The sequence below is a fragment of the Porites lutea genome, chromosome 10 (assembly GCF_958299795.1).
Source record: "Porites lutea chromosome 10, jaPorLute2.1, whole genome shotgun sequence".
Classification (NCBI taxonomy): Eukaryota; Metazoa; Cnidaria; class Anthozoa; order Scleractinia; family Poritidae; genus Porites; species Porites lutea.
In genome coordinates, this window is record NC_133210.1 from 14,484,725 (window position 1) to 14,498,094 (window position 13,370).

Consider the following 13,370-nt stretch of genomic DNA (forward strand, 5'->3'; position numbering starts at 1 on the left):
CTTTCAAAACACCTGAGGGAGTAAATAGTCCAGGGGGTCATAGGGAAACGAAGAGCTGTACAGTGGAAAGTAAACAATTAAAAGACCTTTTTGGGTTATAGAAAAACGAGCACCCTCTATAAAGAACAAAGAAGAAAAGCTACGACTAAAAGCCAAAACAAAAAACTAAGACCCCCTCTTTTCTTTTGTTAACTAGGGTTCTAGTTTTGACAGGGAGGTCTTGGCTTTGCGTCTCAGTTTTGGGTCTTAAATTTTGCTCTTAAATTCAGTCTTCAATAATGGGTCTTCATTTTATGAGGTATTTGTTTTCACAACAGGTGGAAAAGTCTGAGAGAGTAACTGCTTTGCTATGAAGCTTACAAGAGTATTGTAAACGAAAAATCTTGCAAATAACAGAGAGTAATAAATGATGATGATGATGATGATAATGATAATGCGTAGTTCAATTTTGCTCTAAGGCAGTTATTGTCGGGTGAATTTTCAGAAAGTCCAAACAAAGATTTTTTCAATGACGGGAGTAAACAAAAACATTTCTAAGTCTCAGTGAATATATGGAGAGCTTATTTAAATAAGCTTCAACAGTGCCATTCTGTAGTTGCAGGATGGTTTCTGTACCAGAGCTGTCATTAAGGGCCGCAATACACAACAACTGTCATATCTACGCTCAATTAATGTTACAGGTGATCAAAGTGGAAAGCTAAAGATCACACCATCAACTTTTTGTGAGATGTTAGGGATGAATTAATATTAGCTATGGCTGCTTCAAAACTTTATGACAGCCCTGTAGATAAGAACAAATAATTTAAGTAGAATTCACCTAAAAAGTGACAAATCTCTTAAGGACAAAACGAAATTAATTGTATTACTAACCTTATACCATTTTCTGTTAACAGGGAGGGGTCCAACTTGAGGACATTCCCCTCAAAGAATGATCTGCTGATTTCTGGATCAAGGTCAGGTTCATCCCCCATTAACTAAAAGAAATTATCACAATGACAACTGAAAATCTGTCGTTATTACTCATACATTTTGAGCCACGGCAATAAGTGTTAACATATATGGGGCCATGATTACATGATATTGCTGCACTAAGTTACTTAATCTTCTTCATCCCAGCTAGGGAATAACGCCAATCATGGTTTGATCAATGCTTTGAAAAACTCAATTTTTCGTTAACAATAATATTTCCCTCAAAGAATTTTCCCTTAAAGTCCTCCTGAAATAATGTGAAAAAAAATTGTTTTTATTGTTGCTGGTCACTTTCTCATGTTTTGGAATGTGATCATTAAAACATAAATAGAGTTAAAGTGACAACAGAAAACATTCTGGTGTGGCATAAAGTAGTCCCATTAAGCCAGATCCTAAACACACTCCTGCCTCATCATAAGAGTCAATAATAACTAGCAGCTTTTATTCACAGGAGATGTAGTGTGATTCAATCTTATCCTTCGTTCAAAATGTCATTTTTGGTTGTTTTGGGATCTGGCAATGAATGATAATGATTTTGAATTAAAGGAAAACAAAATTTGCACCCACCAAGTATGAGCTTCTGTATAGGTACCTGCAGACGTTGGTCTCATCACACATTTTCCATCCAATTGTCAGTTTTTCAGGTGAAATAATTGCATATCACGAAACGTTTCACATGGTAAAGCTACTAACGAGCTCAGCGCAACCACAATGACAACAGAAATGGGAACATCGAAAAAGCAACAGGTATAATAAGGAAACCAAAAACTCTGAATGGGCAACACACTTTTTGGCAGATTTCTATGCCATCATTGTGTGACTAACATGAACTTAAAGTGTCAAACTTGATTAGAATCGCCATGTGATCGTTACGTAAATCTCTAAGATCTTCTCTCTATCAATAGCAATCGTTGCAACTTCTATTTTGTTGGAAATACCCATACAGAGGTTCAAGTACAAAATTGAACCACAGCGTAATTCCATAGCAAGATGGCATCTTGATCTGACAGTTACAAAGTAGAATGGATCTTCGACTTCAGAGAGTAGATTGTTTTACCTTTGAAAACCACTTGAAGCAGCACTCTCTGTCTGATGGTAGCACAGCTTTTTCCGCAAGCCACTGCCAGATCTAGAATTCACACAAAACCAGATAATCAATTTTGTTGGTTCTGTGTGTTTGGTTGCTCCATCAAGATTTTAACTGTTAACCGACAAGATGCTGAAACCAATGTTTTCTTTAATAACATTATGCATTACTGTGTAGCTGTTGAATATTGAAACAAGTTGAGGAGATATGTAGGGGCAAAAGAGAAACGATTGTCTGATTGTCAACATGCAGACTCTACAAAATTATTAATTATATCCATAAAATTATATTCTAGTGCATATTAAACAAAACTTATAGTAAATATTAAATCAAACAACAATAATATGTTGTAATTCAAAACAAAATTCAGGTTAAAATTGTTTCAACCTACATTGTAGGCTGTTTGATTTTCAAATATACGACTATGACTACAAGTAACATTGTCAAGGAAAAAGACCACAGAGAAAGACAAAGACAAGGAAAAATCAAACTAGGTGAAACCTACTTAAACCTGAATTCAATTTTGAGCTACAATTTCTAAAAGTAACTACAAGTGTATTAATTTCACAAAATGAAGAAAAATTATTGTAACTTTAATAATTTATGTAATGATTTCCAGTAATTTACCAGTTTAGCCTGTGGCTCACACAGCCATAACTGTCCATCTTTTAAAAGAAATCTGTGGAAAGAAATCACAAAAATGTCTCAGCATTATACACTCCAACTTACTTAGTCAGTTTCCTATAATTATAAGAAAATATTTCTAAATCAACAACTTGTGAGTTAAAGAAAAAAGCCACACTCTTCTGTATAACTCGTCTTTCTTAATTATGCTGACCTTTAAAATTTCATACCATGAAAATCAAGTAGGTTCAAGAATCCATCTATGGTCGTTTTGGAAATTGGGGACATGAGACACCACTCTTCTGCCTTAAAATCCTGCCTAAGCAACCCTCCAAGTTAAAGTTTTTGCTTGGTTGCCATTTGGCAACCAACTCTTTTGGTTTAGGGAGACCTTTTACTAATCAAGTTGCCAGCTCCAAAATTTTAGGTGCCATGGCGACCAAAATGGTCGCAACTTGGAGGGTTGCTAGGGCAACTCTTTTTTCAGAATTGTTGCATTCAGTGTAGACTGCAAAACAGCCCATATTTTTGTGTATTCAAGTACGCGCGAGCAGTCAAACAAAAGGTCTGGAACGAGGCTGAAAACAGAGAGCGAGACTGGGAAGAGACGCTAAAAATTCTGTCGCCTCACACGCAAGACTCTTACACCATGTTTAACTGATTTCTTTACTGATTTTGAGAAAAAAACCGACTATTTTGCAGTCTACATTCAGTGGGTAAAAATTTTCACCAATTCACAGCACAATCAAACCCCGTTAATACGGAAACTGAAGGGACCATAGAAAGTGTCTGTATTAAGTGGGTTGGATTTAGAGAAAATGTAAGGGCTTTTTTTTCCTAGGGACAAAGCAAACTGTCCATAATAATGAGTTGTCCATATTAAGTGGGTGCCATCTGTAAAGCAAGGTTTGACTTTACCTTCCTGAATGGGAGCTTGAAATTAAGACTTGCCATGGACACAGTTTATAGTCCACTTCCAGAAAAAAAGAAAATTACCTGAGGAAGTTGAGTCTTTCCTGGACTTGAAAGGAATGGTTATATCTACCATCAATTTGAATTTCACTAGGGTCCACATTGGGTTTACCTTAAAAATAAGCCACAAAATTTACCACATTCCATTTTATTTTAATTCTATGAAATATCAATTGACCAATCAAATTCCCTTAAGTGACTGACTAGTTTAACCCTGCTTAGACAGTGCTAACAAATGCTACTAAATGGAATTTTGCAGATATCACCAGTCAGCGGCAGCTGCAATATGTGGGGCTTTTCAGGGACGCTTTGATGTGCCCTTGTTTTTGCCAGCTTTGCTTAGACTGAGACATTGCCCACCCACCCTCAATCCTATTCATAATTGTTGAAATGCTTGCTAATTTTTCTGCTCCTTCCCCTTCAATGTTGGTTTTCACATGGTATGTGGCCAAAAAACCCATCACTTCAACATTGAGAAAAGGGAAGTAAGCCATACGTGTCCCTATACCAGACAGTCAAGTCTCTTAGGTTTCATATCAGTGGTTTAAAGAATTATGACTGTGATTGATGGTAATGTAAGTATGAGGTAAGTATTTTTGTGCAGCATGGCTCTTACTGTGTTAACAGGTTCCTTGAGGTGGGCTTTGGCCAGGTTGCCATGGACACTTTTTAGTTGCCACATAACTTCTTGCCCTCCTTTTCTGCTACCTTAGCATACCTACCCTTCAAATTTCAATTGAGTTTTAACCATGGTCAAAGCGATGGTAGATCAATTCAGAGAGAACCCATTTAAATAGACATGGGAAAATCTTCACTACAATCCTGACAAAAGCACACAGTTATTGTACATGCAGTTGTTAATACTATTTGTCATTTCTTACTTTCAAGCAGGGAATACACTTTTTTCATGTAGCTTGCCAGATTGTCAGCCACTATTGTAACCAGGGAGTGGGTCTGCTGTAACTGGTTTATAACCTCATGTCGGTAGTACACATGAGGGTTACGTTGAGTATGAGAGTAATTTTGGGGAGCCTAAAAAGGACGTTAAAACATCTGTTAGTTAGCTCTCTGTAGTGCCTGAATTCAGGTGAAATGATAGTGTATCAAATTAACCTTTCACTCTTAGACCAAGGTGTGGCAACATCACTTTGTCACACTAACTTTGATGGATCAAAGAGCAAAGATAAGCACATGCAAGCAAACCCCATAACCAGGAACTTATTAACATTGTTGCTCGTCTTTTAGTTCACCTGTCTGATTAGCTTTTTTCTTGCAACACAATAACATTACAGAAACATTTCTGGTGGTTTTGGTTTTCTGAGTTTTACAGTAATGAATGATATGCCAGTAATTCCAGACCAGTGTTATGTGCAGGATTCTGGGATCACCAGGAGGCAGATGTAATTTCAAGTTGCATACAACTCCAGATTTGATTGCATAGTTAAGCAGGAATCAATTTCGACATGAAAGGCTGATTAACACGCATACATTGTATTAACTGGTTAATTAATTTACAAATCGTATAATGATGAGAGCCATACTTCATAAAATAGAGAACAAATTTCTTTGATTTGCTTGAGAGCTGGTAAGACCCAAGTGTCACTACGGAGCTCTTCTATGCAGCGATCGATCCATTCCGTTTTTTGAGAGTCACGATCCTGTGAAAGCAGAAAGAAATAAATGAAACCTCAGACATTGTCCTTCTTTAAATAAACGTCATCTCAAGTCAGGGTGCTGTGAGAAAAATCACACTGAGAGATGTGACACTGTTGGTGCACGGAAGGGAAATCCCTATAAAATGATGGGGGTAATAGTTGCAAGGCTTCCATAACACCCGTAAAAGTTACTAGAATTCTTTTTAGTGGGCGTGGCTATGATTCATTATTACCAACATAATGTTTGACATTGATAATAAAATAATGGTGATGGCTACAATAGCCTATGTGTACTTTGACAACTCTAGCAGTAGTCATTTTACATTTTGGAACACAAAGGGAACCAATCCAAGTATTTTAACTCCTAAAAGGTACGTCAAGATTCCCTGTCCCATGTTATAGTAAAGCCCCATCTTGGATGATGGCATACCTGTGAACAGCTGTAGTCTAAAATTTTAATGTGAGCACTAAGTGCCAAGTCCATGATATCAGTTGGTACATCTTCACTGTGAGCTAAGTTCCACAGTAGGCCCAGCACCTAAAAATGAAATCCAAGAGATAGAATCAGTATTTGGAAGATTAATGTTAATCCCAAGGAGGAAGTGTGGCAAAGTGGTTAGAGTGCTGTTCTTGCTATCCAAAGGCCTCCAAGTTCAAGCCCCACTCCAACTCAGGGTTCTCAATAGGATTTGAAGTAGGTGTCTGCCCAACCTTAAGTACGCGGCTGTGACAAACAGAGGGGCTGTAAACTAGAGAGGGAAAAGCAACCAATAGAATGCAAAGTAAGAGGCAACAAGTATTAAAGTAGGCGGTGATGAATTGCCAGTTGCCGGCTTCTATTGAGAACACTGCTAACTGCTAGCTAGATTTGTCCTCAGGAGTGTTGAGTTCATGCCCTCAACCATACTTGTAAATAGCCAACTGGTTAGCCTACGACTTATTAGGATTCATAACCATAGTTGTATACACTTCAACTACTTGCCCAGCCCTAATAGCCTTTGTACCTTCATTATTTACTTTTAGTTTTTGTTTACATTGTACCTTATGAGCCATTACACCTTCTTTATCATCCTCAGCCAGCCGTCGTATTAACTCTAGCAATTTCTCTCTCTGCTTTTTACTGGCATTTGTCCAACTTTCCTGTGAATTATATGAAAACATCATTTCAACACACTGTAACACCACAATTTAAAATTCCAACAATAAACAATTAAAGCAAGGAAGTGTAAAGACATCACTTTAAATCCTATCACCCCAACGCCAATTATGGACGCTTGAGATAATACTCAGTAACCTTTGTGCTTGGGAAGAAAACTATAATGGTGTCACCTATGTCTAATTTGCTGTGGAAATCTTTTAATGGGTCGTACTTTCCTTTCCTTACCCCAAGATTTGTCATCCTCAGGGTGCAAAGAAAGTCAGTTTTACAGCCTGACTTTCGGGCAAGCTGTAGCTAGCATGTACTAGCCCACAAGTTATTTCAACTAGCGCCCAAACCCTTTTTGATTACAATCCTTCTGTAATTTGAATTCCCCCAGAAAACAGCACTTGCCCATTGGGCAAGTTAAGAACAAAAATCACTATCCCAATAGCAAAATCCACTAGCCCCAGGCTATCAGACATGGCTTTCTTTGCATTGCCTTGATATATTATGTATGAAGCTAACAGGCACACTAACACTGCAGGCACTTTATACACTTCATCCACGTATAACTCAAACTTAGCAGATCTTGGTGAGATGAGCAAAGAGGTCCACCTAATTCCTCACATTCTACCTCTTCTCCCACAAGCACATCCATCACTTTTTACCCTATCTTATCAAAAAGAATCTGATAGGCTGTATAAGCTGTATAAGGTGGGTCTAAATGTTACCTAATATACTGAGATTCTGGATAACAATCTCAATTTAGGACTGTGAATAGGGAAGAGTAGAAGGGATGGGTTGTTCCTCATACAAATTAATTAGAAAACAATAATTTCTACTAAATGTTGATCTTAAACAATTTGAAATAAACAGCTCTAAAGCCTGTTAACTGTAGTTTACCTGGAAGCAGGAAAAAAGGTGATCAAGTTGATCCGCAGAGAAGTCCCAAGCTAACTTTGCCAACAGATCATGGATATTCTTTACAATAGCATCATGCTTACCAGCCTAGAAATAAGCATTAAAAATATGGTTGACAACTACTTTAGAAGAATTATTCCTCATGTGGTAGAAAAATTTAAAAGTGCAGCTTATTCATGAGTGAAAGAAAGTCAAAAAAATAAAATACACAAACCTGAGCAGCCCAGATGTTGTCTAAATCATCCAAGGACAATGCTTTTTCTTTTATAACAAAACGAAGAATTTTTTCTAGTTTTTCAACATACTGCAAAGAGAAAAAAAGATAACCTTAAACTCCATCTGTTGACAGGCAGCCACCATGTCTCTTGAAGAAGCATGAAGAGATCATTATAAAGATCTCTCCCAGTAACCTACTCAAGACAAAGGACAGCACAATAGGGGTGATAACTGCCACAGATTCATTATACCTATAGTGATTAATTTATGTGCCAAAGAACCAAGTAATCAAAAAGCGCTGGGAGACAAAGCCTACAGACAAAGCCCAGAAACTTCAAGGCCTGGGGTAACTGGGCCACAAATCACAAAATTCTGGTGAGAACATTGAAATGATCACCTAACTGAAAATACTTTGTTGATTTTTCAACAAATTCTTTCAACTAATTTTTCAAGGCAATGTATAGAGATCGGTACGGAGATTTGAATGTAGTATGGACTAGGGCATAACTGATGGAAACCCTGAGTGCTGGTCCAGTGGAGCCTTAAACCTGGCCTACCCACTCTAAAATCTGCTGCATAACCAAGAAAAATTTAGCCGGCCATGATGAAACTAATTTTAAGGAGTAATACCCCCAGACATGTAGCAACTTAACTCAGGGTGAAAGGAAAATAATAAAAGAAGCTTGCCTAATGGACAAGATTAGAGGCTTACAACTTAATCTTACAAAGCACCGTTAGATGTATTTCAGAATATTAAGTTTTTGCGAACTTGACAAGTTACCTGAGGTTGATGAAGATTATCTTTTAATACAATGGAAAGGACACCATTTTTCTGTATCCATTCCTGCAATGCAAAGCAAACATTACTGATTCATAAACAAAACAAGTATTGTAATGAGACCATGACAAACTAATTGTGACAAGAAATGTGAAGACAACTTAGCAACTATTATCTTAAACAGTTGATTTATGTTTGACACTTTGGATATAAAATGCAGATCAGAGATAAGCACAACAAAATATTATTTTAATGCATGTAATGGACCCAAAACTAAGTGTATGGCTTGTGTCTGACCAAAAACACACAGAGATACATTTGAGCACACATACAACCGTATTTACATCAACATCATATTTTATGCATCTGCTTTGACACATTATCTATGTACATGTACAGCAAAATCATTTGCATATACATGTAGTAGCTAAGTCTTACTTTCCTGTAGAAAATGGATTTAGCAGTAAACCTAGTTTTACTTACAGCCATTCTTTCTGCAGTCAGCCACTCCTCCTCCTCGGTAACAGTGTGACGATGAGTGAAATATGATACACCTGTGATAACTTTGTTAATCTGCCAAACAACAACATCAGCAACAATGAATCCTAACTGAAACGTTTACTGTCCTTACGGGGCCTGAGAAAAGTCCACTTGCCTGTGGGCAAGGGTCCAGGCAATGGCCCTTATGCATGATTACATCATACAAGCAAATTTCACTACCACCCCTCGTCTGAAAGAAAAATTCTTCGCTTTGCACTTGTTGTGCTCGGTTATTCTATTCAACTCAACTGGCTTGGGAATTTATTTATGCTAAACTTAGCAACTTTACAATTTCAAAACAAGGCTTGGTGGTGAAATTTGCTTGTCTGACGTAAACATACGTAAACGCCAATCATCCTCCAAATAAATTGTTAACTAAGTAGAACAACTTGCATGTTGCCCGAGGAAGCAAAATGTGAGAGCTGCTTGCCCAAAGGACAAGCAGGAATTCAAGTATTTTTCAGGCCCTGACCTTAGCAAAATGTTTCACTGGAATTGAAGGGATGAAAAAAGGCCAATTGTGACTTCTGATCCTAATGTTTTGCAAGCAAAATACAAGGCGTCAAGCAGTTCTTCAGAAGTCAAAAGGTCAATTTCAAACTGTTTAAACTCACACTAGGCTTGAAAGCTGAGGGGTATACTGCTAAAACAAATGAAATCACCTTGAGATTCAAGGATTAAGAAGTCTTTATAAAGAAATCAGTCACAACAGATGTGCGGCTTTACAATCAATAACGAGCTAAACTAAGGTAAAAAACATATCATATGTATTACAAAATTAAAAAAAAGGATTTAAAGATGAATAATGTTATTCATTTTCTTTTGCTTTATTCCCCTCAGCCTATCCACATGCATTCAGGGTGTTCATTAGGCATCGGAGATCTGAGAATTCTCCATTTACTACACTGTTTCTCTGGCTAACGTTTGGTAGCATAGGGCGGTATTTTATTCAGACATGGAGCTGCATTCAAAATATTCTCCGTAATATTACATCTTTTTCCTGCTACTAGAATTCTTAATTAAAACCCTGGCATTATACATGTACTCCATCAACAATATTGCTTAGGTGACATTTTAAACTTCTGAGGATCATTCAAAGCAGGTTGTCATTTAAACCAGCAAAATGTTAAATGAAAGGAGGCAAATATTCATAAATTAGTTTCTACAAGATTCCAACTCTTACCTCATTTAAAGCATTCATCTTTCCATTAAAAGAAGAAATTTGAAGCAATCTAAGGAAAAAGAAAGCTATTAAGAAACCATTCATAAAAGTTATCAACCTGACAAATGAAGGTGCTTCCCTACCAACCTGAGAATCATTTTTAACTTGAATGTTTCCAGCTGTTTACCAATGTCTTCACGGGATGTTAGTCTTGATGCAAGACTTTTAAGAGCCTAAAAAGACACCCAGCAGTTAGCACTATAACCGTACAGGTTTACATTTTTCACAGTGACCTGAGTGTAAACTTAAAAATGTAGACAGAAATCTAGCTTAAAATACACTTCACTGTAGATCTACATTGTAACGTTTAGACACAACCTGCAGTACAATGGTTTCAGGGTTTTTAGCTTCATTAACATCTATGGGGAATGTTTTTTTTTCACGAAAAGCCTGAGAAAACAGCTGACATTTTGTGATGCCTTCACAAATTTCCCTCAATTATCAAGTCTGAGGAACGACCACAGAAAATTACATACTGATGACATCTCACTATCCAGATCTAGGTAGTGCTTCTGATTGGATGAAACAAATTTTCAGCCAATCAGAAGCACTACCCACATTCAATAATTGGTCAAATCATTTAGGAATTTCTGCGCTCATTCATCGGTAGCCATTTTGCATGGAAACTAGTGGTGGCATTTGCGAAATGTTGACTGTTTTCTCAAGCTATCCAAGAAATAGTGACTTTTTTTTCAACATCTCAGTTTAAGAACTGCTGTCTTAAAGAGTTTTTTTTTAAAGCAAATTTGGAAATCATTTGCCCTCTATAATTTAATTCCTTGCGTGCAGGGACCCCTTGCTGACAACCAATGACAATATCCTGGCTAAAACATCCTGCTTCGCTTTAGTCCTTTTAGACACAAGCAAATCATTGATTTTGTAATAGCAATATTACACAAAGCATGACTTGTGAAAAAAAGTGACAATTACAATAAAATTTAAAACTTTGTACCTTGATTATTGATGAAAGGGCATCGTTCTTAACCTCATTTTTAGCCTCTTTTTTAAGTTCATCATCAGTTAAACTTTCAAGAAATTTAGGTACAAAATCCTGAAAAACAAGTAAGAAAGAATGTTTCAGTACAAGTTTGACAAAAGTACACTTGCTGGAAAATCTCCCACCTACAATGTAAATTTTATTTTAAATCCATTTTCATAAATTTAAATTTGATTCCTTTTCCATACAACAAACTTTTCCAATCAATGCAGAGTTCCTTGTCTGTCTGTGTTTCTGTAACCCATCATTTTTTGTATCATGTACAATTTCTGAGAAACAAAATATAATGAAACTGAAACAAAAGCAACTTACTATTACGGGTAAAAAGTATTTTTCAACAGTTCCAGGTGTAAGAACTTCAGCACATGATCCAAAAGGTCTGAAATACAAATCATGTTTATTATTCAAACGTAAATCACATCACAAACAAAACAAACAAAACCTCAAAACATCCAAAAAAGCTAATAGCAATAATTGTCAATGGGATGACGCAGTTATCCAGAAAAACATGAACAAGTAAAGGCATATTGTGGTTCAAGTTTATATGGGTATTAATTAAACTCCGGTTATTCACCTCATTGGACACTCAAGTCAACATTAATTTTTATTGGTTGTCTGTCAATTAGGTCAATAACCTGTCTGCAGTGACTTAGACTCTCAAAATGACTACAACAGGTTGTCAAAACATCAGTCACTGACACCTTTACTTATTGCAGCCAACTTTCCCTAAACAGACACTTCTACTGGACAGACACCTACACTTGGCCCTGGCTATTTTGAAATGGACCGAGGAAACTTGGTACCTAAATGTTTGTATTAATCCCATTACAACGTTAGTCTTCAACAGAGAGTTAAACATACATGTACCACAGAGTGTGACTGAAATGTAACTACACACCACTTCATACACCACTCTTCTTTCAAAATTCAACTCTACTCCCTCGTGTAAAAAGCACGTTCAGAATTTCATCACATTGTTATATACAAGTTTGTTTTTCATCCATTTTCCTGCTTATATGAAGAATTTGTTTTCACTCCAGTCCTCCTTCTATGATCTTCATGGCAACTACATTCTTTCACTTAGTAAACCTAAAACAACTACCTATGGTCTTAACTCCTTTTGTTACCTTTCAGCTAAGCAGTGGAATGCACTGACTGAATTTTTCATATGAGTTTTTTTTTGCAGACTTGAAGACTAAAATACAGGGTGTTACCTTTATGACTGTATATTCTTTTTGCTTGTACATACTTGTCCTCAAAATCGTAAATAATATTTTCTTTTATGTGTTTATTTACTATTATGATTGTTATTATTATTATTATTATTATTATTATTACCCATATTATTGTTATTATGATTTTATTATTATTGTTATTCATAATGTATTTAATGTATTTTTTTTTATTTAGCATCAGCTCAAAGATAATTATTAACTTGTTAGCTACTCTAAAATTCAAGTATAAATAAAGTTTATGTTATGTTAACTTTGTTATGTTACTAACCTTAGAAGAGCTGCTAAGAGTGGAACACTGAGACTTTCTCCACTACATATCCGCTCCTGTAAAATACTGAAGCCTCCAAGATTACCAAACCTGTTCACTAGATCCACCAGCCAACCCTGTAAAAATTCAGAAACACTCATACATGTAACTCAAAGTATACTTTAAGCTCTGCTACTTGCAAATCAGTGCCACTACTATAGTCAAACACCATTAATAAGGACACTGAGGGGCCATAGAAAGAGTCTGTTTTAATGGGCTGTCTGTAAGTGGGTTGAATTTAGAGAAAATGTGAGGGCTTTCTTTACTAAGGGACAAAACAAATAGTGGGCGCTTGCCATTCAATAAAAATTCCAGATTGAAATTTCACAAATTCTACTTGCTCAATGGAACAATACATTCCAGCTGAACAAACCCAACCCAAGCCAAGGCACATTTAGTTATTGTTCTCGTAAGCAGGATGCAAAAGAGTGCTACTGGAGACAACAATTATGTCAAATGATAAGGGACATTTCAGTCTGACCGACCAAGATAACTGGACCGGTAAAAGTGGACCAACTTCGAAGGTGGTCCCAAATATGCCGGTCAAACCAAACCAAAAATTAATGGTCTGTTCCATTTTGATTTCTAACCGAAACTCCAGTCTATAATAATGTCTATAATAATGAGGTGACCATATCAAGCGGGTGACCATAGCGCAGGGTATGACTGTAATGTCATTTCAGCACAGAATTCCAATATTACATAC

General features: G+C 36.5%; 1 protein-coding gene across 1 annotated transcript in view; it reads right to left on the reverse strand.

The window, feature by feature from the left end:
• Positions 1-13,370, reverse strand: part of LOC140949564 (ubiquitin carboxyl-terminal hydrolase 9X-like) — a 59,170-nt gene that overhangs the window by 41,386 nt on the left and 4,414 nt on the right. The window contains exons 6-23 of the mRNA XM_073398722.1: positions 12,626-12,741; positions 11,435-11,501; positions 11,078-11,176; positions 10,213-10,298; positions 10,087-10,135; positions 8,847-8,936; positions 8,367-8,429; positions 7,584-7,673; positions 7,352-7,456; positions 6,349-6,447; positions 5,738-5,845; positions 5,194-5,310; positions 4,534-4,684; positions 3,677-3,764; positions 2,684-2,735; positions 2,027-2,098; positions 871-974; positions 13-55 (exon numbers count right to left, since the gene is read on the reverse strand). Coding sequence (XP_073254823.1) covers positions 13-55; positions 871-974; positions 2,027-2,098; positions 2,684-2,735; positions 3,677-3,764; positions 4,534-4,684; positions 5,194-5,310; positions 5,738-5,845; positions 6,349-6,447; positions 7,352-7,456; positions 7,584-7,673; positions 8,367-8,429; positions 8,847-8,936; positions 10,087-10,135; positions 10,213-10,298; positions 11,078-11,176; positions 11,435-11,501; positions 12,626-12,741 — 1,599 coding nt within the window. The remainder of the gene's footprint in view (positions 1-12; positions 56-870; positions 975-2,026; positions 2,099-2,683; positions 2,736-3,676; positions 3,765-4,533; positions 4,685-5,193; positions 5,311-5,737; positions 5,846-6,348; positions 6,448-7,351; positions 7,457-7,583; positions 7,674-8,366; positions 8,430-8,846; positions 8,937-10,086; positions 10,136-10,212; positions 10,299-11,077; positions 11,177-11,434; positions 11,502-12,625; positions 12,742-13,370) is intronic.